This window comes from Mauremys mutica, chromosome 9 (assembly GCF_020497125.1).
Source record: "Mauremys mutica isolate MM-2020 ecotype Southern chromosome 9, ASM2049712v1, whole genome shotgun sequence".
In the NCBI taxonomy this organism is placed as follows: Eukaryota; Metazoa; Chordata; order Testudines; family Geoemydidae; genus Mauremys; species Mauremys mutica.
In genome coordinates, this window is record NC_059080.1 from 45,398,587 (window position 1) to 45,426,190 (window position 27,604).

At 58.7% G+C, this 27,604-nt stretch overlaps 1 protein-coding gene across 4 annotated transcripts in view; it reads left to right on the forward strand.

The window, feature by feature from the left end:
• The first annotated feature begins 1,170 nt into the window (after positions 1-1,170).
• Positions 1,171-27,604, forward strand: part of SHROOM4 (shroom family member 4) — a 64,451-nt gene continuing 38,017 nt past the window's right edge. Inside the window, exon 1 of one of the 4 annotated variants that reach the window (XM_045031512.1) lies at positions 1,171-1,434. In XM_045031512.1, the coding sequence (XP_044887447.1) occupies positions 1,297-1,434 (138 nt within the window). In that variant the 5' untranslated portion in view covers positions 1,171-1,296. Of the gene's footprint in view, positions 1,435-25,150; positions 25,432-25,638; positions 25,663-27,604 lie in introns of those variants that run through there. The other 3 variants (XM_045031514.1, XM_045031511.1, XM_045031513.1) reach the window with 3 other exon arrangements.

Below are 27,604 nucleotides of genomic sequence, written 5' to 3' on the forward strand. Positions count from 1 at the left end.
CATTACAAGGTAAGGGCCATGTTTAGAATACCACAGCAGAAAGGCAGCCTGCAGATGAGGTGTTGCCTCTTTCAGCTGGTTCTGTTTTACTCCCTGCTCATGGCCAGCTGGGACATGCGCATGCAGGATGTTCTGAGCAAGACAGTGAACATGCCATTGCAAAACCATGCGGGCGGCCAGCCTGGCAGCTGGGACTGAGTCATTATTTGCATTCCAGTAGCACTTAGACTAGACCTCAATCAGGGTGAGGGCTCCATTGTGCAAGGCACTGCAGACATGTGGGGAGGAATCTTGGCCCCATCGAAGCTCTCCCTGGGGCCAGGATGTCACTCCTGGCCAGAGACAGGCGCTGCCTTGCAGCATTTGCAATCTAATGAGAAGGGGGGAGGGAAAACAGGGCACAGAGAGGTGATATGACTTACCCAAGGACACACAGCAAGTCAGTGGCAGAGCCAGGATTAGCCAGCCCCAGGTCTCTTGAGTCCCCTCTGCCCCTGCCTGCCCTATTCACTGAACAATGACTGAGCCTGCTTCCCAGAGGTGGAGACTGGACAGTATACGAAGCGGAGATTGGTTTTCCAAGCACATACCTGCAGGCATTCCTATATATCCACACACATATATCATCATGGGGGTACACACAGTCACCTGTCAAACTTCTATTCACCTGGAGGCAGCATTATAGGTACGTGCCAAGTATCCCTGAGATGCAGGCTCTCTCCTTGCGAGGCTGGGTGCAGCCCATGGTGCACTGGAGAGGGACAGGAATTGTTCTGAGGCATGAGTAAAATATCAATGGCTTTCTGGTTATGGCCAGTTCTCCTGAGAAAGGCAGGACAGGGGGATTAGGCATGTTTCATGAGCTGTGCAAGGCTGATTTTTACACACACACACACGTGAGGATGTGCAGACGCACATGCATCCTGCAGTATACATCTCTAGACAGCCGTACCCACACAGAGCAGTGTGAATAAGGAGGTACCCACGTGCCCAGGTACATATAGCCACATGCACACATGGCCATGCACTCACACACATCACACGTGTGCTAAAGCTCCCTATGTAAATACACCCCAGGCCACGCCCGCAAGCGGAGAGCGTGTAATAGTGAGGCCGGGGCCAGCCCCGCGCCCCACCCCGGCCGCGCCTCATTGGCCGGCCCCCGGGGCTGCCTCAGCCCCCGCTAGGCCCGCGTCTCCGTCACGCTGCTGGCTGCTCCGTGTCATTTCCTCCTCCTGCCGCTGGAGCCCGAGCTGGCCGGGGGATGTGGCGCGGGGGGCCGCGGCGCTAGCGGCCATGGAGCCGCCGGAGGAGCGCACCGAGAGCCGGCTGGTCTCCTTCCAGTACGTGCACGTGCAGCTGCAGGGGGGCGCGCCCTGGGGCTTCACCCTCAAGGGGGGGCTGGAGCATGGGGAGCCCCTCATCGTCTCCAAGGTAAGAGGCGGCCGGGCGTGGCCGGCAGGGGGCGCTCTGAGCCCGGGAGGCGCCGGGGTTGCCTCGTCCCGCTGGAGGGAGCCGGAGCCGGCGGCGGGCCGCGCCTGCTGGAAACTTTTGTCTGAGAGGCGGAAAAGCGGCTCGGCAGCGAACCCGGGGCGGGGGCTCCCGCCGTGACGGGCTGGGAGCTGGTCCCTGCCCTGCTTTGTTCGCCGGGGGCGCCCTGGCAGGGGCGGGAGCGCGGGCTGTAGCGGAGCCGGGCTCCCGGCGGGAGGACGCAGGGAGCTTGGCCAGGCCTGGGGATACGAACACGCGGGGTCGCCCTGCAGAGCGGGGCGCCGGGAGGAGGCTCGGGACGGGAGTGGCCCCGGGACGATCAGACAGGCCGGGGAAGGAGGGAAGCGGCCCCGGCCCGCGCTGCGCGGCGCTGGAGGCGGGTCTCCAGGTAGCTGGGGCTGGGGGCGGCCCGGGAAGGCTAGTGGCGGCTCCGCACTTGTTGCAGTGTTGGCGGCGCGGGGAGCAGCCCAGTCCGAGCGCCCAGGGAGGCGCTGTACGGCAGGCAGGAGCACCCAGCGCTGGGGTGGGCCAGGCGGACCCTCTGCCCTTCTCACGCTGGGTCTGCGCTCTGGGGAAGCGGGGAAGAGACTCGTCACCCTTCAGAAGCGGTGCGCGGCTTCCCACCCCCCTAAGCTGGCTGTGGCAGCCCCTAGCCAGGCCCCCCTGCAGGCTGGCCTCAGGCCGCCCCTCCACTCTCAGCTCGCCCGCATAGGAGAGCTGTGCCAGGGGCTGTGCAGAGCGGGGTGGGGTGGGGTCGGCTGGTCGGAGGGCTAGGGACACTGGGGTTGGGGGAAGGTTTCCTGGGGTTGTGGCACCGGGCTGCGCTTCACTCCCTGTTAACAGGGCAAAACAATTCAAACCCCAAAGTGTTTTCTCCTTTCGGAGCCTCTCGGGAAAGAAGGGAGCAGGAGCTGGGGTGGGTGCCGTGAAGATCCAGGTCTAAGCTCTTGTCAATGCCAGAATGTGGGTGAGGGATAGATTTTAAAACAAGCTGCCCTCCGCTGCTCTGGGAACAGTGTGTGTCTGGCACGGGAGGAGGAAGAGCTAAAAGAGACTAATCCCTCCTCTCTGTCCTGTGCGAGCCGTTGCGAGGCATGGAGATGGTTGCCAATGGCTGTCTCACATGCAGTCTGCTGTCTAGCTCCCTGGGGCTTGGACAGTTTACCAGAGGCAAGGGTGAAGAGCACAGGAATGCATGCAGAAGGCCACGGTTGGGTGGATGGGACTGCTCCCTGCCACCCATGCCTAGGAATGACTGGGAACTCATTTCTGCTTGTTGCATGGGGGCTTTGTCCTTTGATGAGCGCCTCTGGGTAGTCAGTGTTTGAAGCTGAGCTTCTTTAGCTGCTTTAGTGGAGAAGGGACTTTTTCTCTTTTCCTCCTCTAGATCTGAGCTGCTTGGAGGGAACAGGGGTCTCTGTTACTCACCCCCTCACCCTATTCGCCATTATTGTGGGTCCTCCTCTCCATGTGCCTAACTTTTGATTCTGAAAAAGATGTGGGGGTGGGGTGGATAATCAGCTGAATGTGAGTTCCCGGTGTGATGCTGTGGCTAAAAGGATGCTGTGATCCTTGGCTGCATAAACAGGGGAATCTCAATTAGGAGCAGGGAGGTTATTGCACCCCTGTATTTGGCACTGGTGCACCCCCTGCTGGAACTGTGGCCACTTCTGGTGCCCACAATTCCAGTTGAATTAGAGAGGGGTCAGAGATTAGAAAAGGCTTAGAAAACCTGCCTTGTAGTGAGAGATGCAAGGAGCTTGATCAAGGTAGTTTAACAAAGAAGGTTAAGGGGGGAGCTGATCACAGTCTACAGGTACTTACATGGGGCACAATTATTTAATAAGGGGCTTTTCAGTCTCACAGAGCAAAGTCTAACACGGTTTGGCAACCTTTCAGAAGTGGTGTGCCGAGTCTTCATTATTCTCTCTAATTTAAGGTTTTGCGTGCCAGTAATACATTTTAACCTTTTTAGAAGGTCTCTTTCTATAAGTCTATAATATATAACTAAACTACTGTTGTATATAAAGTAAATAAGGTTTTTAAAATGTTTAAGAAGCTTCATTTAATATAAAATTAAAATGCAGAGCCCCCTGGACCGGTGGCCAGGACCCGGGCAGTGTGAATGCCGCTGAAAATCAACACATGCCTTCGGCATGTGTTCCATAGGTTGCCTACCACTGGTCTCACGATTGTAAGTTGTTACGGTCTGTAAGTTGAGCCTAGAGAAATCCAGACTGGAAATAAGGCGTAATTTTGTAACGGTGAAAGTGATTAATGGAACAATGTACCAAGTGTACCAATGTACCAATGTACCAAGTGTTGTGGTGGATTCTCCATCCCTGACAAGTTTTAAATCAAGATTGGGTGTTTTCCTAAGAGATTTGCTCTAGGGATTACGACGAGGAATTCTCTGGCTTGTTTTACGCATAAACTTGATGATCACAGTGGTCCCTTCAGGCCTTCGAATCGATGAACTCCATTACACCTTACCCAAGCCAGCTGCCTCAGGGTAACATTGATCATCCCAGATGGCTCTGAACAACAGCAGTGAAAATGACCAAAATCTTGTTAACATCACTGCAAATGTGGCAAAGCCATGAGGTGCTGCAGAAGCAATGGGGCTGTTTGCAGACTCAGGAAGCTAGCACTGCATCCGGTTCTGCTCAGCTCAGCTCATATGTGGAATGGTACTTTGGCTATCAGGCCAGCAGCTCTATTTATTTTATTTTTTTAAAGGAAAGTTTAGATTTAGGAATCTGGTCCCGTGGTTCCTCAACATTAGTTCCATGCGGATTGTAATGAGAAGCTGCCTCTGATCAGAGTGGAAACTTACGTAAAGGGTGCTGAAAGGGAGGTTAAATAAACCCCGAATGCTGCTCCTGGAGCGGTGGGCACATGACTCTGTTAATTCCCCATTCAGGGCTGGGCTAGCTTCCCCCCCTTGCAGTGGAAATAGCCAAACCTACTAATAACCGTTCCAGCTGGCTGATACTTGAGCTTTCTTTATTACTATTTAAAAATGCATAAGGCTACAGTGCAGGTCAGGCTGTTTAAGTGCAGTGCCCCGGGGATGCGAAAGGGAGCAGGGTGGATAGGTCCACCCGGTGGCCGCGCTGTCTAGAATGCATGTGTCAGGGGTGTCTGGGCTGCTGGATCTGAGGAAGATGCGGGCACGCAGGAGGGGGAGTTGAGAACAAAGGGACAGAAGAGGCTACCGGGGTTGATCTGGGAGTTGGGGTGGAAAATGCCCCAGTGTGGATGTCGAGCTCCCTAAGTGCCTCCTAAGCTGGGTTGGCAGCGACAGGAAGCTAAACGTGGACAAGCGAAATCCCCAAGGAGGTTAGGTGACTGGTCTGGGCTAGAGGGTGTGATGGGGGAATGGCACAAAGCTGAAAAAAGGAACAGTTTGGCTGGGTCTCAGGAAAACATTCTTACTCGTGAGATCTGTTAGGCTGTGGCCTGGCCTCTCCCCAGGGGTTACCCCTTCCTCTTGCCCCAGGTTGAGGCTAACAGTGTGGTCCCCCTGGCCTGTGTGTGGGGTAGAGAAGGAGTTTGCCCCCACTCTCGTTGGCAGCCCAAGGTGGTGGTGCCAGGGAGCAGTCTGGCAGGATTTTGGCACACACTGAAATGCCTGGGACCCGTGAGCAGGGCTGGGGTTGGGGAGGAGGCCACAGTGGTTCTAAATATCAGACCATTCTGGTTCACAGTGGGCTGCGCTGAGCCGTGTCCTCGCTGCTCTTACCCTCATCCTTGCGGGAGCCATCCTAATGAGACAGGACAGTGTCCAGCCAGCCACATTGTCTGCCTGCCCCGCAGCTCTGAGGAAGGGCAAGAGCTTCCATCGTGCACTTAGTCGGGGAAGCATCCCCTCAGATGGGGAAATGTCCCCTGGTGCTGCCTCTGGGAGCTGAAGTGGGGCAAGAAACATCCCTGCTGACCATGTTGTGGCCCCTCCACACCAGCTGCTGGCTATGTTAACAGTGCATTACCTGCAGGCCATGTTAAACTCCTCTGGGTGGCACAGCATTCCTGCAGGCATGGATGGGCCCCGGGCTCCAGGCAGCTGATGCCTGTTCTCCAGCAGCCTTGGCCCTTGCATCTCGCTGGCCATGTTCGCTGCCCTGGGTGTGACAGCAGCTGTTCTTGCCAGCGGCCTTGCAAAGGGGACTTTCTCAGGTGGGGTCCCCCACAGCTAACAACTGGATTGAGTGCATTCAGCTCTGACTGGAAGTGGACTGTAAAATTAACGTAGTGTGGGGCCCAGGGTGAGCTCTGCGGGCTTGGGGTTCTGCTGGGTTTTCATTCTGTGGGCCAGTTCCCCAGACCTGCGCTTCCAGTGTTTGACCACTGAGGAGATCCGAGCTCTGAGCCCCAATCCATGGAGTGCAGGGTCATGGGCCCTTTCTTCAGAGCCTCACTGGCGAGGAAGTGGCTTGCCCTAGTTCTCACATGTTTGTATTGCAGACCCAAGGGTTGCTAGCCAGAGCCCTGGCAGGTACAGGCAGCATGGGGCTTGGTTTCCTAAGGGGCTCGTTGTCCTGTGAGGCTCCCAGAACTTGAAGGGGTCCTGAGGGCAGGACTGGGAGAAAATCACATGGGTGCCTGCAGGTCATGGGGAGCCATGGGCTTGGTGTAGGACTCTGGGTTTCTTAGGGTCCTTCCAAAGCCAGGCCGTTCTTCTCCCCCTGGGACCTATGGGGTCTGAAATGGCTGCAGGAGCTCAGCTCCTGCTCTCCCCATGGCTGTGCTGAGCAGTGGGGCATTGCCCTCTCTCTGAGCTCCCAGGGCAGTGGGAACACAGGAGTGACTGGCAGTAGTGAGGACCAGGGCAGCCCCTCAGAGCCCCTGCAGATGCTGGTAGTGCTGTAGTGGGAGGAGGCTGCTCATGTTCACATGGGGGTGATCCAGGGCTCCTGTGCCAGTATGCTGCTGCTGCACCCCTCCACCCCTGCTCCTGGTGTGACGGAGATTGCTGGTCCCCCCCAGCTCCGTGGCCCTCTCCCCTGGCAGCGTGGCTGTGGTCTGTAACCCAGCTGCGGGCTCCCTAGCTGTGCGAGGTTAACCAGAGCCAGCGTGATATCCCCCTACGCTGGCTGGGTGAGCGATCAGCATTGGCTGCCAGAGGAGCCTCTCCCAGCTGCCTCCGGCTCCAGTTACACTTTCCCTCCGTCTTGCTGGTAATGAGAGCCAGAGGCCTCCAGGGAGGAAGGAACTTTGCAGGCCGAGGGTGTGTGTGTGTGTGTGTGTGTGTGTGATATCTCGGCATGCAGGCAGCTCAGGTCTGAATTCAGTACCCGCCCTGCCACAGGCTTAGCCTGGATGCACTCTGGAGAAGTGAGACCCATCTCCTCCCCTGGGAAGCTGTTGCCTTATTCAGAGGGGCTGCTCTGGGCTCAGGTGGGGTGTGTTGCCCTGGGGTCTCCTGACTGCCAGAGCAGGATGCATCCTCCACGTCTCCCCTGAGCTGTGCTGCGGGATGAACTGGCAGCTATGATGGGCTGGCAGTTGGCCCAGGATCTTGGCCCTATGGGAGCGGGCAGGGCTCTGGGCTGATGTACTGGCAGCATGTCCTGCACAGATGCTGCTCCCTCTAGGATAGTTGCTGGGCATGTTGGCTACTTATGCTGATCATCTCAGCTGGTGATTGCCTCCTTCCCAGCCCACCCCAGTTAGAAGCAGGGCCCTTGAGTCCAGTTCCAGGGGTCTCTTGGCTCCAGCATGCTTACATCTGTCACTGTCTATCTAGGCTGTGTCCTGGCCCTGTGACTGCTGGTGCCCCTCAGACCCAACCTGCAGCCCCTGTTATTCCAGCCTTGGGCTTCCCCCCCAGCTCCGCTGGTGCCCCTCAATCCTGACATTCAGCCTCCCAGGCGTTTCCTGTGCACAGGCTGCCGTTCATTTCAAACTGTTTGTCTTTGTGCTGTGGACAAATCTCATTATTATTTCTGACCTGGGAACAGCACTTGAGCAGTAGATGGAAGGTCAGTGTAGGAAACCTCTGCCCTACCTAGAGCCTGGTTGTTCTTGCTGTGCTTGGCTTAGTGCTAGTGAACAAAGGGCGCTTGTAACAGCACTGTGTATTCAGTGGAGAATTCCCTCCAGGCACCCTGGCTCTCTTCTCTTCCCCCCCCCCCCCCATCAGGCTGTGCGGAGCTGTGGGGTGATACCTCTTCACACTGCTCTGGAGGAGGAACTCCCCAGCATTCCTAACGCACCCCGGTGCAGGGGGCTATGTGACCCTCTGGTACAGAGAAGGGGCATGTGGCCATAGGTACTTCAGCAACAGCCCTAGGCGGGTTGGGGGAATGGGAAGCAGCGGGAAGTGGTGGGGTCAGGCTGCATTTGTCCAGCAGCAGGGGTACTGTCTATGGCCTGTCACTGCAATATCTGAGCACTTGGCAGCCACTAATGAGTCCCCCCAACACTGCTGTGCATGAGCCCTTTGTTCCAGGTGGGAAACTGAAGCACAGAGTGGTGAAGTGACCTCTCAGGAAGTCTGTGTGTGGCTGAGCCAGGGACTGAACTTAGATCCCTTGAGGCCCAGCCCTGAGATGGGCCGTTCTCTGACCGGAGATACTCTCCATTCTAAAAGGGGTCGTGCTGGACGGTGCAAACCCCGGGCTGAGGGTCAGCACCTTCCATCCCAGTGTCAGGGCTGTCTGTCTTCTGGGCCCTGCTTGCCTGGCATGGGACCCCCATTATTAAATGAGCCCCCTGAGAAGAGCCGAAGGTGGCCTATGGCTAGTGTAACCCCAGGTGCTCTGCTCCATCAGTGCAGGCTGTCCTGTCCGTAGGAGCCTTGGGCAGCTCTGCTGGGCTGGTGCTGGTCCTCTGTGATGCTGGAGGCATAGCCCTCTCCCAGGCCTTTCCCTTGCCCAGGGTTCAGTCCTGGTGCGGAGCTGCTGGCCTTCGTCATGTCTGCGAGGAAATGCCGCTCTGCGGACTGAAAAGATCTGGTTCCTTTGTGGCTCTCTGCTGGTGTGGGGCCCTCCAGAGCAGCTCAGGGCTTTGCTGGAACTGCTGCCTCCTGGCAGCTCCCTGGGCAGAGTCGGCCCTCACTCCCTGTGGCGGGGCTGGAGCTGGGCATAGATCCTAGCTGGCTCCACTGTGTCGTGTGCTGCATGGCCAGCGCTGTCCCACTTCTGCCCAGCCATGGCTCTTTGCACCCCTGTTGGTGGAGGGTTGGTCCTAGGGGTGCTGGCACACAGGGGTCTGTGCTGGGGAGCACTGAGTGGCTGCAATGGTGCTGGTCTCATGCCATGTCTGCCTGTGCCACTTCCTCTGGTGCTGGGGTCCCGGGGGTGAGGGTGGGGTGAGATGGGGAGGCCAAACTGAAGGCCAGAGCTGTGCTGGCTGGGAGTGATTGCACCTGCTGACAGTGACGAAAGGAGCAGGGTAGGGTCTGGGGAGCTGACAGCCTGTGCCAGGGGTGATGGGTAGCCCCATTCAGCATAGCCAGATGTGCCTGGCAGCTCTGGCTAGGGGTCTCCATTTCCAGTAATGCTATTCTCCCCTGTTCTCCAGATGTGCATGAAGCCAGCAGGAACGGGCCTGGGGCATGGCTGTGCTGAGGAGTGTGGGGAGACTGGATCTGCTCAGGGGGGCTGGGGCCAAGGTCTCCTGGAGCTGGGTGATCAGAGCTGAGAGTCATCCCTGAGCTGAAGCTGGGGCCGCTCTCCCTGGACTGGAGTGTCCCTACTGCGGAGACGGAGGTGGGGAGTGCACCCATGCCCCGGGAATTCCAGAGCACTGCTCTGCCTGCATCCAGCAGGGACACCCGCACTGAGGGCAGCAGATGTGATGTGTGCGGGAGGGGGCAGGGCCAGCCTTGGGGGTGTCTGGCACACTCAGCCCTTTCCACTCAAAATCATTGGCAGCTCTGTGGGGAGGCCCAGCGTCAGGGTGAGGGGCCATTGGCAGCGCCTGCTCCCTTGACTGCCTGGTGATGCCCTGGCTCTCTGGCCCCTGGGTGTGGTGGATAAGGATGGCTCTGGGGGCTGGAGCTGGCTGGTGCTTGGCCAGGAGACCTGTCGGGGAGCCCATAGTGGTACAGAGAGGGGCGTCCCATCCCAGGGCAGTGGCAGGGGGCGCTGTGCTGAACCATGCTTTGGGTGAGCTGTGAAGCTGATCCTAGGGGTTGGTATGAAAGATCCTGCGGCTCAGGGGGGAGAGGGTTGAATTCCAGTATGGGGGCCTGGGTGTGTGCTGTGTCCTCAGACTGCCCCTAGCAACAGCACGTCCGGGACGCTCCTCATGTAGTTGTGCTGCGCTGCTGTGGGAGGCTGAGCTGAGGGGAGAGGAGTTCTGGGTGCATGTTGTGGGACGGGGGGTTGTGCGCTGGGAACATGTTGCAGAGGGGTGGGGTGTGTGTCTGTCTGCATGCTGTCGGGGAGGGCACCCTGTCAGTGGGCAGGTCTCTGGGCAGAGGTTTGTCTCTAAGGCCCAGCCGAGCTGGCAGCTGAGTTGGGGCTGATGGTTGTGGGCAGCCCAGAGAAATGGCAGGCACTGTGGGAGGGGCCCTGGGAAGGGAGGGGGCAGAGAGTGGTTCTTGCCTTGAGCTTGCACAGTGGCACCGAACTGCCCTTGCAGGCTGGGTGCTTGTAGTGTGACCCCCACACTGCCTGGGGGGCTTGGCTGGAGGGTTTGGGCCCTGGGAATAGCAGGATGAGCATGTTAGCCACCTGCTCCCACCACTATGGTCAGCAGTGAAACAGTTAATGTTGATACTGAAATGCAGGGCCAGGTCCTGCTGCCAGGGAAGTCAATGGGACTTTGCTATTGACTGCTGGGGGAGCAGGCTCTGCTCTTTAAAGTGGCATTATTAGGCTTCAGTGATCATGCTTGTGCTGTGTTCGGAAGGGTTTCTCTGCAGCCGTAAGGGCAGGCCTGGGACAGAGGCTTAGGGGTGGGGGATGTCTATCCCTGGCCTGGGGCGGCCAGGGGAGCAGGCCTGCATTGGGAAGCCTCTTCCCTTCAGTACTGACGTCATTAGTGGCATAGGCAGAACAAGCCCGTTTGTGCCGGAATTGGCCCCTGCAGCAGGGGTGCCAGCCCCCGACCCTCACCCAGCGCACACAGCCCTCGTGAAACTTGCCAGACAAAGCGGTGGCCCTGTCTGGGGCTGGGCTCTCCAGCCTGCCGGAACAGCCAATGACTCAGTCCTGTTAGGTTCCAGCTGCCCTCCCTGCCCATCTGTCACAAATAACCTTCAGCTTCAGCTGGCGGAATCCTGGTATTTCTCTCTGATGGGTCTGTGCCCTTGGGGGGCGGGTGCAGGGCCAGTTGCCTGCCTATTTCCGCTCCTCCCTGGTCTCATGCATCCGGGGAGAGTTCCTCTGGGCAGCGTCCGCTGGCTCCCTAGACATCTTTGAGGAGCAGTGGGCACAGTCCAGGGTTCTCTGCCCGCCCACCTCCCAGGATTCCAATAAGGCCTGCCCTGGCTCTCCCAGCTGGTGCCAACCTCCCTGCTGCCCTAGTTAGGAAAATGTTGGGCAGGCACTAGGGCTCCTTTCTTCCCACCTGCCCCTTCCCATTGACTGCCTGCCCCCCATGAGCATGGTGCACCTGGCAGGAAGTGGGGATCTCCCCGTATGTGTGCACACGTCAACACTCTGCAGGCAGACGAGGAAATAAAGTAGGTCCTACCCAAACGGTGGCCATTGCCCTCCCCTTGCAGCTGGTCGCTGGGTGACGTTGCTTATCAGAACAGGTGTAACACAGAGATGGTCCTGTGTCTACCATACCTGACTGTGCCGCCCTTTGATCATGAGATCCACACAGCCCCAGTCCAAGTAGGAGTGCAGCACTGCTGAAATGCAGCCATCTCTGGGGTGGAGGGCAGCAGCCAGCCAGGCACAGCAGCCGGGAGAGGGGAAAGTACTGCCTGGGTAGATAACCGAGGGATTTTAGGTCATTGTCTCCCAAGGGGCTAGCAGCTCTACCTAGGGGAATGTCTGTTGGCTCCCACCCCCTGTCTGTGGCCCTCTGTCTCTGGGGCACTGGTTGGCCACGTGTGACACCTGCTCCTCTACTGCTGTAGCCCTTGGGTGGGGGCCTTTGGCGCAGCAACCTTGGGGAGCCGTAAAGTGAGCACTCCCCCTCCTCCCACCCCACATGTGTGAGAGCAGAGGCCTTGGCTCTGCCCGCCGGGCCCCATCCTGACACTAGGGCTGGCTATGTTCCCAGCAGGGGAGCTGCCGAATGCTCTTGCTGCTCCTGAGTGGGCTCTGTCCCCCTGCTGCTGGGCACAGCTGGCTTCGGGGGCAGCGGCAGGGCCGGTAAAGCAGCGTGGCTGGAGGGGAGAACATGGGCGCTGGATGCCTCCACCTAGTAACTTGCTGCTTCCTCAGCTGTGCAGAGAAATGTGAGTGTGGCTTAGCCCCCTGGAAGGGGCTGGCTGCCTTAGACCCCTGGAAAGCTAGGCACGCTGGTGAGCCGAACTGCGGTACTAGGCAAACTGGGTGAAACGATAGCAAAAAGCAGAATGATCAGACGCAGAGATGAACACAGTTTGTTGGGGAAGAGTCAGCCTGGTGTTTGTAAAGGGAAATTATACTTCACCAATCTGCTAGAATTCTTTGAGGGGGTCAAAATACATGTGGACAAGGAAGATCCAGTGGATATAGTGTATTTGGACTTCCAGGAAGCCTTTGACAAGGTCCCTCATAAAAGGTTCTTACACAAAGTAAGCTGTCATGGGATAAGAGGGAAGGTTCCCTCGTGGATCAGTAACTGGTTAAAAGACAAGAAACAAAGGGTAGGAATAAATTCAATTTTCAGAATGGAGAGAGGTAAATAGTGGTGTGTCCTCTGGCTCTGTACTGGGACCAGTCCTATTCAACATATTCATAAATTACCTGGAAAAAGGGGTAAGTAGTTAGGTGACAAAGTTTACAGACAATACAAAATTACTCAAGTTAGTTAAGTCCAAAGCAGACTGAAGAGCTACAAAGGGGTCTCACAAAACAGGATGACTGGGCTGCAAAATGGCCGATGAAATTCAGTGTTGATAAATGCAAAGTAATGCACACTGGAAAACATAATCCCAACTAAAACGTACAAAATTATGGGGTCTGTATTAGCTATTACCACTCAAGAGAGAGATCTTGGCATCATTGTGGATAGTTCTCTGAAAACATCCATTCAACAGGCAATGACAGTTGAAAAAGCGAACAGAAGGTTGGGAATCATTAGGAAAGGGATAGATAATGAGACAGAAAATAGCATATTGCCTCTATATCAGTCCATGATATGCCCACATCTTGAATACCGTGTGCAGATCTGGTCCCCTCCATCTCAAAAAAGATGTATTGGAATTGGAAAAGATTCAGAAAAGGGGCAATTAAAATGATCAGGGACATGGAACGGTTTCTGTATGAGGAGAGATTAGAAAGACTGGGATTGTTTGGCTTGGAAAAGAGATGACTAAGGGGGGATATGATAGAGGTCTATAAAACATGGCTGGTGTGGGGAAAGTGAATAAGGAAGTGTTATTTACCCCTTCTCATAACACAAGAACTAGGGGTCACTCAATGAAATTAATAGGCAGCAAGTTTAAAACGAACATAAGGAATTACTTCTTCACACAATGCACAGTTAACGTGTGGAACTCCTTGCCAGGAGATGTTGTGAAGGCGAAAACTGTAACTGGGTTCAAAAAAGACTTAGAGAAGTTCCTGGAGAATAGATCCATCAATGGCTATTGGCTAATATGGTGAGGGATGCAACCCCATGCTCTGGATGTCCCTAAGCCTCTGACTGCCAGATGCTGGGAGTGGGCAACAGGGAATGGATCATTTGCTAAATTGCCCTGTTCTGTTCACTCCCTCTGAAGCACCTGGCAGTGGTCACTGTTGGAAAACAGGACATTGGGATGGATGGACCATTGGTGTGACCCAGTTGTCCATTGTTATGTCCTGCCATCTCCCCATGTAGGATTCAGCCTTTACCTTTGTAGAAACCCGCATCGCAGCCCCCACCCCACTGCCCACCCGCCAGTCCTACCGCTGGGATCTCTGTGGCTCCTGCCACCTTGAGTCTCTGCTTCAGCAGAGGGTGTGTGGCTCAGTGCTAGAACTGGTGGGTCCGGAAGAGCTGGGTTCTGTTCCTGTTTCTGACTGGCTGTGGAAGCTCAGGCAAATTGCATTCCCAATCTGGGCCTCAGTTTCCCCATGTGTACAGGAGGGGGGGATGATACCCAGCTGCCTGGTGGGACAAGGGCTCTGGGGGCTAATCTGAATGAGTGACAGGAGGCACTGGGGAGGGACAGAATTGACTGACTCTAGTCCCACAGAGATCTCAGCTGCATGTCTCCCCTCCCAACTCTGCTGGATTGTGTACGGCATTTGGGGCTGTGCTTTGCAGGAGAGGGGCTCTCTGGAATGAAGCCAGCCCCACCGTACAGCACTGCAGGCCACTAGCTTGCTCTCCATTCAAAGTCCCAGGGGTGGGACTGGCTCTGGAGTTGGGTCTCGCTTTCCCTAGGGACTTGCTCAGGGGCTCCAACACGACCGAGCTGGGCTGCTGATGGCATGGCTAGTTGTCAGGGGCCGGGAGGGGCGTTGGCTGGGGTGCACCCTGGGCAGTGTGTGGGTTCTGTGCAGGGTACTGGTGGGTGACTTGGCTCCCAACCTCTGGAGATCTGTGCGCTGAAGCTTTCCCTCCACCAAGGGATCATGTCTTCTGGGAGAGTGTGAGCTCCTGTAGCCCCTCTGTCAGGCTCTGCAGCCAGCACCTGAGGGTTCGAAGTGCAGAGGTCTTGCTAGACAGCCCTAGCTGTGCTTTTGGTGTGGCTGACTGGAAGCAGCGGCCCCACAAAGAATGCTGATCGATTCAGCCACGCTATCTTGTGGGGTGCAGTGGGATCCGTGAGGAGCTGCGTTCTGCTCGGCTGGGTTAGCTGATAGGGCTGAGATCCTCACTCGCTCAGAGGACATGGCAGACTCTGAGCGAGCTTGTGGACGTGGAGGGCAGGAGCGCCCCCAGGCATGGCCAGGGACTGTAGGGGCCTGGAAGTGGGGCAGAGGCCGGCCCAGAGCCGGAGATGCTGGGAAGTTGCTCTTTCCCGGAATTGCAAGTAAACTGGGATCCGCTGTGCTGAAATGAGCAGGCAGCAGTGCAGCGGGCAGGGTGACCAGTGAGTTTGGAGAACAAGCCAGCCAGAGCCACCTGGGGAGCTGGTGAAATGCCAGGGGCTATGGGAGTCTCTGGCCACTGGGATCCAGGGCCAGATTGGGCCCGCTTGGAGGATCCTGGTCCACTCCCCTTACTTGGCTTCTGGCTTATAGCCCCCTGCGCCCTCTGCTAAGGTCAGGGAGAAGCTGGGGGCAGGGCATGCCCAGCAGCTGGGTGCAGGGAGTTTGTGACACTGGCTGTCTGGACCGGAAGGAGCAGCTCTGAGCTGAGTGGGCATGGGGCAGGGGGTGAGGACTCGGGACTGACTTGGGATGCACGCTCAGCCCAGTGCTTGGCTGGTTAGAAGAAATCCTTAGATGGGCATTTCTGAAACGACCTGTCGGGGCCTGTGAATGCAGGGGCTGTACCTGGACTCTTGGCAAAGCGGATGTGGCATGCGCAGATAGCACTGACCTGCCTGCACAGTCACTCAAGGCAGAGGGGGTCCTCTGTACTGAAGGATCTCTGGCCACTGTAATTCTCCGCCCAGTACAGAGACTCACTTTGTCCATCACTGAAATGCAACCACCTCTGGGCTGGAAGGCGGCAGCTGTTTAATAGCCCACAGCAATGCTGCACAGCAATTTGACAGGAATTGAATGATCCAGGGGGACTTGACCTACCCAAGCTGGAGTCTGGTCAAGACAATAGAGCTTTGGGGGTGCAAAGCACCTGTGGCTGTTTCTTAAAAGTCCCTGTGTGCTCAGGGACTCCCTGCTGTGCTGTCCAGGAAGGCAGTGCATCTGGCCCAGCGCCCTTGTGCCGCGAAGTGAAGAGCGCTCCCTGCTGCATTTCTGGCCCTCGCCAGGCTGGCTGTGAAGCGACTGGGGCTCCGCACTCCCCTGGAAAGTGAGCCCTTTTTACTGACCTTCCCCCCCCCCTCTCAAATCCAGCCGTGGCTGAGAGTCTGGGGCTGGCTGGCGGAAGAGGGGGGTGGGGAGAGGGGGAGCATGTAGAGCTGTAGGAGATCAGCTCCTAAACCCACCCTAATTAAGGCAAAGCCACTTTCTCCTCCTCGTTCCCAGGTGGGAAGGTTGCTGGGCCGGGCTGTAATTGAATTACACAGTTCCCAGGTCACCGGAGAAGACCCTGGTGATGACGTCAGCGCAGCATTTAGACTTGCCTTGTTCACTGTGTCCCACTACGACTGCCACTGGCTGTGCTTGGCCAGAGCCAGGCCTGGGTCAGTCACTCTCCCAGCCACCTCCCTTTGTCCTGGGGCTTTGGGGTAGGGGATTCTGGCCCGGGAGCTGTAACCGCTGAGATCTGGGGCCTGTTGGGGACCCAGTGTTCCCCATGGCTGAGCCATTCCGTCCCTAGAGCCTGTTGGATGGCCACGTCAGTTCTGCTTTAGTAGGAGGGGCGTGGCCCGGTTGTGTGTTTGCCAGTGGTATATGGCAGATGAGGGTGGGGGGAGTGCAGGGGACCCTCTGCTGATGCAGGGGCGGCTCTAGGCACCAGCAAACCAAGCTGTTGCCTAGGGCGGCCAAATCTAGGGGGCGGCAGGCTGGGCCGGTGGACCTGCCGCAGTCATGCCTGCGGGAGGTCCACCGGAGCCGCGGACGAGCGGACCTGCCGCAGGCATGACTGCGGAGGGGGCGCTCGTCCCGCGGCTCGGCTGGACCTCCCGCAGGCATGACTGCGGCAGCTCAAGCGGAGCCGCCGGACCCGCGAACCGTCCGCAGCCGTGCCCGCGGGAGGTCCGCTCGTCCCGGGGCTCCGGTGGACCTGCCGCGGGAGCTCAACCGGAGCCGCGGGAAGAGGGGACCCGCCGCGGGACCGAGGAAGGGCGGCGCAGCACACCGCGCTGCTTGGGGCAGCCTATTTTCTAGAGCCGCCCCTGTGCTGATGTGTGCCAGGTGGCCTGAGCTGTGTTTGCCAAGAGCGAGCCCTGCACAACGGAGCGGGATGTGTGATGGTGACTGAGCTGCTGTGGGGCGTGCGCAGGGCTGTGGCGTAGGTTGCAGGGCCCCAGGTCCTGGCATTGCTGAGTTCGGAGTGGGACATGGACCGTGCAGTGCAGCTGGGACACCAGGCAGAGGTGTGAGGAGTGCTGGCTGCAGCCCCCTCCAGGCTGGGGGATGTGTATGAGCCGGCACCAACATGACCAGCTGGGGGCAGCACAGATAGCCTAGCTGGGGGTGGTGGATGGGCTGACTTCGGGGACACCAGCTCATGGTGCGTAGGGTGAGGCTGGTCTGCAGGGCTGGGCCACAGCAGGAGGGCCAGTTCCCCCAGCAATGGGAGAACTGAGTGGAGCTGATCTCTGGGGTCAGGTGGATGTTGGTGGGGCTCCAACACCTGTGAGCACAGCAGGTATGGGAGATGGGCTGCCTCAGTCCTGCCTGTTTCGAGGGGGTCCAGTGACCCCCTGGCCAGTGCCTGACACCCACCAGCATCCAGAGAGACAAGGCCGGCATGTGAGTGGCACCTTGGCGGAGATGGCTGGCTCCCTGCATGCAGCAAACAAACTGCAGAGCAGCCCCCCCTCGCTGCTCCGTCTTCACTCAAGTGCTCAGGGCTGAGCCAGGGGGCCCTGCCCATGGGCATTGGAAGCTGCCCTTGGAGTGGTACTAGGTGACCAGCCAGCTGCAGGTCCCAGGCGCCCCTTGGCTCTGCCCCCCTACCGTCACAGTGTGTGGTGGGTGGGGAGGGCTAAGGTGACCAGATGTCCCTATAAAATTGGGACAGTCCCGATTTTTGGGTCTTTTTCTTATATAGGCTCCTATTACCCCCCCACCCCCATCCCAATTTTTCACACTTGCTGTCTGGTCACCCTAGGGAGGGCACTCGCCAGCATCCGGGGCCCCGAGAAGCTGGGGAGCTCCTAGGAGCTCCGGCAGCTGCTCTCTGAGCCCCCTTGGCTGCCCTGTGTGAAGCACCATTTACAAGCCCACGCGAGATCTGCGAGTGCTGGTTCTGTTGCACATGCCTGTGCTCCATCCCCAGGGGACTGTCTCCAGTTGCCATGGGCCCTTAGGTGTTGGCCCTGCACCCTATTGTGCCCAGGGGACCTGCTCCCCACCAGGCTCTGTTGGGGATGGGCCTGGTAGCACTGAGGTGTGTTCCCGAGAATGGGGCAGAGCTGGGGGAGGGGCAGGAGGTCAGCTGGCTGGCCTGGTGGGGAGGCAGGAAAAGAACCCAGAAGTCATGAGTCTGTGCCCCAGTATGGCTCTGTGATGACCTGAGTGGGCTCCCTATTTAGCCAAGCTGAAGGGCAGCTCACGCGCTCTGCCCTCGATGTGGATGCTCAGGAGTGGGAGCCAGGGAGCAGAGGCGAAAAGCTGCTCCTGCTGGCCAGTGCCCACTTTCCTGGGCAGTGCTCCTCATGTGGTGCAGGGTGAAATCCGATCCATGGCTCCCAGCGAGTGGCACATGTCCCAGTTTGGGTTCCTGGCTGCAGCTCATGGATGACCTCGGTCAAGCCACATGATCTCTGTGCCTCTATTTCCCCATGCGGAGCCTGGGAGGGGTGGGGGTGCGAGACCGGGATCCCTGGGGCAGGGGGAGCTAATGATCTAACAGCACCAGTAAAGCCCAGTCTGACCAGATCTGCCCCTCCTCATCCCAAGCCCTCCCCTGCCCTTGCTGTGAGTGCCTGGCTAGGGGCTCTTCCTCCAGGCTGCTGCTGCTCCTTGTCCTGCTGCCCTCAGTGCATCCCTGCGGCTGCGCCCGGCTGCTCCTTTCCCAGCTCTGGGAGGATGGGGCCATTGGGCTGCTGTTTCCTAGTGGTCAGAGCAGAGCATGAGCTGCCTCAGGCCAGGCTGTGTCCCTAGCTGGGTCACTAGCCGCCTGATGCTGGGAGTCGCTTTCCCTCACAGTGAGCTGGGGATGCTGCCTCAGAGGGAGAGTGGGGGCTTTGGCAGCCAGTGTGCTGCTGCTGAAACAGCCCTGGAGGGGGAGCAGCCTCCCGTTGGCACCGAGAGCAAAGGGATGCATGGCTGTTGCCTCCCCACGCAGTTACAGAAAAGACGGTGCCTGCTTTTCCTGCAGTGGAGCTGGAGTGTCCATGCTGTTGCTCATGCCAGTGAAGGGCTCAGAGCCAGCCTCTCCCATGGGCAGGGTCCCGCATGGGCCCCCATGCTCGGCAGTGCTTGTGCCTCTTGGAGGGCAGCCACCAAGACAGCAGAGGAGGCCCCAGGCTGTGTTGGGGGCTCCTGTTGGGTGCAATGCCCTGGAACCATCCCCTGTGGGGCCCAGGTGGTGACAGGGAGTGTCTGCTCTCTGCCCACAAACAGAGCTGCACTGCTCACCCTATGGGAGCAGTCTGCCAATTGGAGAGTGGTTCCCTTGGCACCTCTGGGGGCAATGTGGGGCACTGGTCCAATGTCCAGCCTGAAGAGCTTGTGTCACCATTCACCAGCTCCCCTCGGTGCCTGTTTCACCCTCTGCCCACTCATCTGCTGGTTCATGCCAAATGAGCCTTTACAGTGAAGGGTGCTTCATGCTCACTGGCATGGTACTGCCCCAGCTGGCTAACAATCTACCCCTGCTTCTGCTCCCTCCCACAGTGCCCCTCACCGCCGACCTGGCAGCCCCCGCTAGCCCAGCCCTGGGCTCCCCTTGCAGGTGTCTGGCTGGTGGATTTTGCCCACATACTCAGGGTCTAACTGGTCACCATGTTAGCAGTTGGGAAGCAATTTTCCGCTGGATCAGATTGAGAGAGACCCTGTGGGGTTTTCACCTTCCTCTGCAGCCTGTGGCACAGATCACATGCAGGTTTAAACTAGTGTCAATGGTGGAGTCTCTGTAACTTGAAGTCTTTAAATCATTATTTGAGGACGTCAGTAACTCAGCCAGAGGTTCAGGGTCTATTACAGGAGTGGGTGGGTGAGGTCCTGTGGCCTGCAATGTGCATGAGGTCAGACTAGTGTCACGGAGTCCCTGGGCGATGCTCTGGAACTGCTCCCCACAAAGCCAGTCAGGACTTTGGGGAGCCTCCTCTCCCTCAGAGCAGACTGTCTTCTGGGCAAGAAGCTCACACGGCTTCACTTTCTTGGATCTCTCCTTGCAGCATTCATTATGTGCCCTTCCGTGTGCTTCCCACAGCGAGTCTGCCCAGGCAGGGTCCTGGGGAAGCCAGAGGGTCCCGCACCCCCACTTCGCAGTCAGACGTGACTCTCAGCCAGCCAGTAAAACAGAGGTTTATTAGATGACAGGAACACGGTCTAAAACAGAGCTTGTAGGTACGGAGAACAGGACCCCTCAGACGGGTCCATTCTGGGGCCCAGCAAGGCAGACAACCCTGTCTGCCCTCACTTCCCATCCCCAGCCAGCTCCAAACTGAAACCCGCTCCAGCCCCTCCTTTCTGGCCTTTGTCTCTTTCTGGGGCCAGGAGGTCACCTGATCTCTTTGTTCACCTTTAGCTATTCCCTTGCGGGGGGGAAGGGCCCCAGCCATTTGTTGCCAGGATACAGAGTGTCGGCCATTTATGCACACTGGAGACTTAAGAAATGCATAGGGGAAACTGAGGCACCCACACAGTATTCAGAGGAAACATTAAGGACAGTCCCACTTCATCACAACTAGATAGTCACGATGGTCCCTTCTGGTTTTAAAGTCTGAGCTCTGCCCATGCCCCTCACTCCCAACCTGCAGCTCCCTGTTAACCCAATCCTGGGTTCCCCACGCCCCCTGCTCTGCCGTTGCCCCTCAGTCCCAATCCGCAGCCCCTCTGGGTGTGTTGGTCCTGGCCCCTCTTCTCCAATTTGGGGTCCTATGGAATCGGTGGGATGTCTTCCCCCCCTCCCCCCTTTTCCACCCCCCAGTGATTCCAGCCATTCTGGGAGAGTTGGTGGCTGAGCTGTATCTGCTGAAGTGGTGCTTAACATTGTCCTTGGGTCTCCCTGTTCCCAGGAGCAGCCCTGTAGGGGGATGAATGGGAGGCTTGACTGTGTTCTGTCCCCACCTCTGCCCAGGACAGGCAGGGAAATCCAAGCCCAGCCCCATCAGTTCTCCTGCCCTTGGGCCTGGCACTGCACTTGCACCACCCCCAGCCCAAGAGAACAGACACCTCAGATAAACCACCTTCCATGAGCCAAAGTCAGCCCTGACCCCTGTGCCTGCTTGCCTGCCCACGGGCGCATCTCCGAGCCCCTCCTGGCCTCCAGGCATTTGTGGGGAGCTCCCTGGCCTGCAGCCTGAGCAGGGGGGACATAGAGTAGGTGAGCTGGAACCCCTCTGTCCCCCCCCTGGAACCTATCTCTCCCCCCCCCAAGCCCTTCTCTCCCCCGAGGGGTTCAGCCAGGGCAGCCTGGCTGGGGGAAGCTTGTGCTGTTACGATCTCTGGTCTGTGGCTCAGCCGAAGCGGGCAGTGCCTGGGGGCAGCACCCTGGTGCCTTGTGCGCCAGGGATGGCAGTGCTGGGACCCTCTTCATGGGCTGCACAGAGCCCGGTGCCTTCTGTGACCTGGGGCTGGTGTGCAGCTCCCTCCCTGCCCCTCCCCCCAGGCTCTGAGATTCCTCCCTGTCTGGGATCTGAAGGATGAGGTGGGAGCTGTACTGGGCTGTCCCCTCATCTGGACTCTATTTCAGCAATGTGCCAGAGATGGCAGGAATCCGGCACTGGGAACTGGAGCTATATTTATTTTCTTTTCCAAATCCCAGCTCTGCCCCGGTTGGTGTGGATCAGGACTTTGTGCTGAGGCAGAGGCTGTGACTTGCTGCGCTCTGTCAGTGAGCGCCGGGGAGCAGGGCCGGCTTTAGGGCGATTCCCCCAATTCCTGGGAATCGAGCCTCGCGCCCAAGAGGGCCCCTTAGCATCCAGAAGAGGGGCCCCGCACCCTCCGCCAAAGTGCTGCCAGAAACTGCAGCAAGTGATTGAGCTGCCGCCGAATTGCCGCTGTCTTTGGCGGCATCTTGGCGGCAGCTCTTTCAAATTGGGCCCCGCGTGTCCTAAAGCCAGCCCTGCCGGGGAGCCCTGGGTGTTCTGGGGCCAGGGGATCCTGCTGTGTTCCTGGGGCCAGGGGAGCCTGCTGGGGGGGGGCTATGGGGAGCCCACTACATGCCAGGGGGGCCAGGGGAACCCAGGCTGTTCTGGGAGGCTGTGGGGAGCCTGCTGGGCCCCATGGGGAGCCCCTGTGCACCTGTGGGGTGCCCCATGGGGAGCCCCTGCATGCCCAGTGGGGGCCCCAGGGGGAGCCTGCTGAGCGCCTGTGGGGGCCCACTGTGTGCTGGGGGCCGTGGGGTTTGCGGAGCAGACATGGCCAAAGCTGCAGGAGAGGAAGTGACAAGAAACACACCTCGTCTCCTTGGCTCCTCTGCAGCTGTAGCTCCTGCTGGGCCTTGCTAGCTAAGCAGGGCCATGTCTGGTACCTCCTTGGCTGGGAGTTGCTGTCCCTAGGGACGGCTGGCATGCGTGCAGGAGCTGGCATGGGCAGCTCATAGGGGGTGCGCTCCCCTCTGAGTAGGGTGACCAGATGAGATGAAGAAAATATTGGGACACAAGAGGTGGGGGGTGTCCACCGGTGGAGCAAAAAAACAAACAAACAGTGCTGCCAGCGGAGCGAAATATCGGTCGGGACGCGGGACAACCACCCAAATATCGGGACATCTGGTCACCATACCTCTGAGTCAGCTGCCCTGGGCCCCAGTTGGCAGCACCAGGTGAGGATCTGGGGCAGGGTCTCCCCAGGCCCACCTGGCTCTGTGGGGAGCATGTGCTGTATGGGAGTTGCATTGGCCTGTAGCATCCTCAAGCCCCGCATTGTACTCTGCCATGCTGGGGCCCCACAGCCCATTCCCAGGGGGCTCGGGAACCCAGCTCAGGTTCTTTGCAGCTCGTGACAGAGCAGGGCCTGGTAGGTGCCCTGGCCTTCAGTGCAGTGCTGGGGACCACAGGTCAGAGCCTGCAGCAGCTATGCTGTCACTTTGAGGGGGTCAGTGATGTGGGGGTGCAGTAGCGAGGGGTGTTGGAATGGCCCCATGCTGCCCCTCCCGGGAGGGACTCAGGCAAGGTGCCCCTGTGGGAGCAGAGCTGGTTTACCCAGCTCCATCAGCCAGAGAAGGATCTTCAGCCTCAACCACATCCTGTTTAGGGATGAGCCTAGGTGTGAGCCAGTGGCGGGGAGCTGAGCCTGTCCCTCCCTGGCAGTGCCCATGAATGAGCTGTGGAGGAGCAGGCTGATGTGGGTGCTCTGGCACCAGAACCGGGCACGGGCAGGTCATTCAGAAGCTCCCCACTTACCCCATTTGTGCCATGGCACTGGGGGAGCTGTGGGCAGCCCTGGCCCATGGGGCGGCCCCACCCCCTACTCTCCCAGATGGAGCCCAGTGGGTGGGGGAAGCGAGTGAGAGGCGAGCTGCTGTTGTGCTGGAGTCCATCGGCTGGCTTTGGCACCGAGCATGGGATGAGCGTGTGGGATGTGGCATGGAGCTGTCCCTGGCATTGCTTGGGGATGGGGGACATTCGGCCTTCTGGGCTGGGTGGGCAGGGTGTTCTTCCTGCCCAAAGGGGGCTGGGCTTGTTGGAGATCCAGGGCAGGCCAGGGGAACAGAACCGGAGACCAAAACACAGGCCTCTCACCTGTAGGGGGCTGTGGGGTGCCCTGTGGTGGGGGCCGCTGTACCAAGAGGCAGTGAAACTGAGTAGGGCACTGGACTCCTGACTCTTTCTGTGTTTGTCACATTGGGTAAGCTCCTCCCTGTTTGTGCCTCAGCTTCCCTTGCTGCAGTGGGGCTAGTGCTACACTCCTGCCTGCCTACGGTGCTTTAAGCCCCTGAGGTGATGGTGCTGTGTCAGGGCTGGCTTCTCCCCACACTGTTCCCCTGCACAGCATCCTCTAGTGATGCACATGCACCATGCTGGGGCATGGTAGCTCCTGCCAGGGGCACAGTGGCCTCAGGGCTTGCAGTGGGCGCAGATAATAGTGATAGCATGGTGGTGCTCAGACTCCCCGCTGGGTGTTGTGCTGGGGGCTGTATGAACGCAGAGAGGAGGCCATCGCTGCGCTGCGGGCTTCCAGCCAAAGGACAAAAGTGGGCTGGGAAGGGGGTGCAAGCCAATGCATCTGGGTGAAACCTGGCCCTGCCTGGCTAGTTCTGGGGCTTGTAGCTCAGGTGGCCATTTCCATGGGGGTCACGCTGGGGGGCAGGGAAGGGGAATATAGAGCCGGGAAGAAGTTTTCCAGTCAAATTGTTGTCACAAGAAGCCTCTGCTGGCCACAGGGAGGATCAATAGGCCTCCCATTTCCTGTGAAAATGGCACCGCAGTGCCTCATGGGAACTGTAGTTCAGGTCCCTCTGGCTCCAATTCTCTGTGGATCAAGTGCTCTGGCCAGACTACATCTCCCATGGTGCACTGTGGTGTGGCAAGGGGTGCCTGTCATGTGCCCACTCCCCTTACCTCAGTGCATCATAGGAGATGTAGTCTGGATGCAGCATGGCCAACCCCAAGTGTTCAGACATCACAAGTCAGTCCCCAAAGCCAGGAGCTTTCGAATACAGAGTAAAAGGTGGGCTCTCTTGGTTTGGCTGCTGGTTGCTGAGCATCCAGGCTGGTCTGGTGAGATTTGCCCTGCACTTAGGAGAGCTAGAAGCATAGGGGGTTTTAAAATGAAGGCTGAGATTCTCCCCTTGTCACAGGACTCCAGGTGCTGGGGCTTGACTAAAAGCACCAAGTATTGCTGGGCGAAATCATGAGAGTTAGCAACCCTGTGAACTCCAGTGCCCATGAGGCACCACTGGGCATTTGGAATTGCTTTATTTGGGGGGTTCAGACCCCGTTTCCGAGAAGCTCTAGAGGAACTTGCTGAGCCCCAAGGTCAGGAGGCTGGGCTCTGTCAGCACCGTGGCTGCAGGGATCCTTACAGAGGGATCTGAAGGTGGAGGCGGTAGCAGCTGTTTGAGTTTCTTGGTGCAGAGGGGGCAGCATGGGAGCCAGCACAGTGGGATCTGGCAGGCAATCCAGGTTGGGAAAGCTGCTGAAGCAGCAGCAGGCAGTTGCTTGCCCAGATGAGTGGAGGGGGCTTTGGGCTGTCTCCTGACCCCTGATGGTTTGATGCTGGCTCTCCCCTTGTGTTGGGAATGCTCTCAGCTGCTCTGTCCCAGTCTCACTTCCTCTAGCTCCATGCTCCGGGTTTGGACTCCAATTTGTGCCCCCCTTCAGCCTCCCGCTCTGTGCTGGGCTCCATGCATCTATTACTGGTGAGATCCAGCATGCCTTTGCTACATTCCTGCCAATGCCATTGCTCTGTGCAGGGAGCCACCAGCCACCTTGCTGCGACTGTGGATTCGTCCTGCCCAGGGATTTGTACATTGGTTTACTTCAGTGCATGTCTCCCAGCCCCAGGGGCAGTCTCCTCCCCAGAGCAGGTGCAGCATGGGCATCCCCTCCGTACATACCCGGACGCTGCCCTGGGCTCGAGGGACCCCCGTGCAGGGGACAGCAGGAGTCCTGCCTCCAAGGCACGTGTAGTCATTGGCCTCTCTGTGGAGATGGGCAGCACTGAGAACCAGTCTGTGCCAATGTGGGGGCGGTTTCTGTGCAGTGACAAGGAGCCAAGGCCCCAGTCCGCGCTGCCCTCTGATCAGCGAACAGGGCTGTCGGGACCAGCACTTTCAGCCACTGATCTAGGCTGGAAATGCGCAGGAGCTGGAATGCCCAGCTCCCCTCCCCCACAGAGCCCCTTGTTCTACACCCACCACGAGGTGGATGTGCTGATGCCATGGACAGGGTGGCTGGGAGCGCTGGACGATGGGCTGGCATTTCAGCCACACAATGGGCTCTTGTGCTGCCCCGATGCCGCTGGGGAATCTGCGGGGAGAGTGAGAGACATTTTTCAGTTTCCTTTCTTTGCTGTTGAGATGCATGTGACTGGGGTGGGGGAGGGAGGCCACGCCAAGCCCAGCTGGGCTGCTCGGCTCAGCGTGCCTCCACCCCAGCCTGGCCTGTCTTGGGAACACCTGGGCCCCCTGGGGCAGGAGCCTCCTCTCCCACAGCAGATCCCCCAGGGTTGACTCGAAGGCCGCCCCAGTCCAAGATCCAGCTGTAGCCAGGTTGGTTTTGTGGGCCCGGGAGCACTGGACCCTTCGGAAAGTGGTACGAGCGTCCCTGCTGTATAACAGCCTGGTCCCTAGTGTGCTGCTTGAGGGGGCAGGAGGGGGAACCCGGCTTTCCTGCTTGGGGTTTTTAAGCCCACCAAGCAGGGTTGGGTCGGGGTGGGGAAGGGGGACTCAGCTGGTTCTGGGGGCATTGAGATGGAGAAGAGGCATTGATGGCTGATCCCCTTTGCAGATAAAGGAGCAGCACCGTTGGTGTCGGCAGAGTGGGGGGGTCCTCATCTGGGAGCGGTCCAGGTTGTGGTGTCCTCCCAGCAGGGAAGAAGGTTAAAGTCCTGGGGGACAGGAGTGCCAAGTTGATGAGTGAGGAAGGGGGCATAGTGGGGGGCGGGCACAGCTCTGCCCTTTTCCTGCTTGGCGGTGGGCTGGGGAAGGGGCCTGGGCTGTGACTGTGCATTCCTTGGAGGCTGGAGCATGGGCACCATATGCCATGCTGTGGGCAGGGTCTGTGCCCCTGCAGAGGCGGCATGTGGAATGATGGGGTGGGGTGTGTTAGCCTGGGCATCCCCCACAGGTAAATGGCAGATCCGGCCAGACTGGGGCGTGCAGAGCGAGGGCTGGGACAGGAAGACCTGCCCTGTCTAACCTGCGCAGCCTGTGCTGGGGAAGGGGGGGGTTGTAGTCCTGGGGCGGTGCCAGGGTCTGAAGTTGGGCACTGCAGGGGCTGTGTTGAGGCAGACCTGCCATGCCTTGGTCTCCTGCAGAGCAGTGAGAGCAGGACTCAGACACAGGACTAGACCTGCTGCGTGATGTGCAGGTCGGCATTGCCCTTGGTGGGTGCAGCAGACAGTGGCAGCAGCCCTGACAGCCCCCTGGGGGAGCAGGAGCACCCCGTGGAGCCGATCCCTGGCTAGGACTCAAGGCACCTTCTGGCTTCTCCAGCGTTTGCCAGAATCCCAGCTGCGCTGGTGCAGCGCGTCAGGAGGGCCAATACGGTAACACTCGAAGGATGGTGGGTGCCCACGTGCCATGGTGATGGGCACAGAGGCAGTGCCTAGCAGTGTAGAATGATGCTGTAAGATGGTGTGTTGCCAGCCAGGCTGCCAGGAGCCACGTGGGGCTGGGCCCAGGGACGAAGAGTTGGAGGGTCACTGCTGTGTTCTGCATGGCCTTTCTCCCAGGGGGTGGGGAAGGCAATACAAGGTTGTGATCCTGGCGCTTCGGGCCAGGTGGGCCTAGCCTGCTGGCCTCCCAAACAGCCCTAGTGCAGGGTTACTCACTCTGGCAGAGCGAGTTTGGGCGCTGCTAGCAGCCGGAGTCGGATCAGATCCATAGCTCAGGAATCCCAGCGGCCAGACCCGGGGAGCTGCCGTCCTGGGGTGGGAGTGCCATGCGGGGCTGGGCTGCCATCGCCAAGCTGCCAGGCTCTTTGGAGCATGCCCATCTAGCTAAGTATTGTGCTGGCCTCATGAGTGGGCACAAAGCCACCCCCACGCACACTGGTGTTAGGCAGGGGGCTCCATGGCAGCCAGGATGGGTACCCCAGTGTGAGTGAGGGGGCCTAAGGGCCTGGTCTGCCCTGGGGAATGGGGCACGTTGGCTCAGACTGACTTCCCCGGGGCAGGAGCCCTGGGCTTTGCTCTGAGGCGGCTTGTTTTTTTCTGTTTGTGCTGCAGTCATTGCATACGTGTTCTCCCCGCCTGGTCTCTATTAACCCTGGTTCCCGAGGGCTGGGTGGGGTCAGGCGCTGGCAGCCAGGTCCCCCAAGGGCTGTGTGTGGCAGAGTGAGCTGGTTGGGAGCTTGGGGCTTATGGTGGGGGCAGAGCAGGAGGGAAGTAACGTGAGCATCCACAGCAGGCTGGGGGCTAGCAGCTCCATGTGGGCCGGGACCCCCATCCACTTTAGGCCACAAGCCAGCTCTGGACAGGCTCCCTGGGGT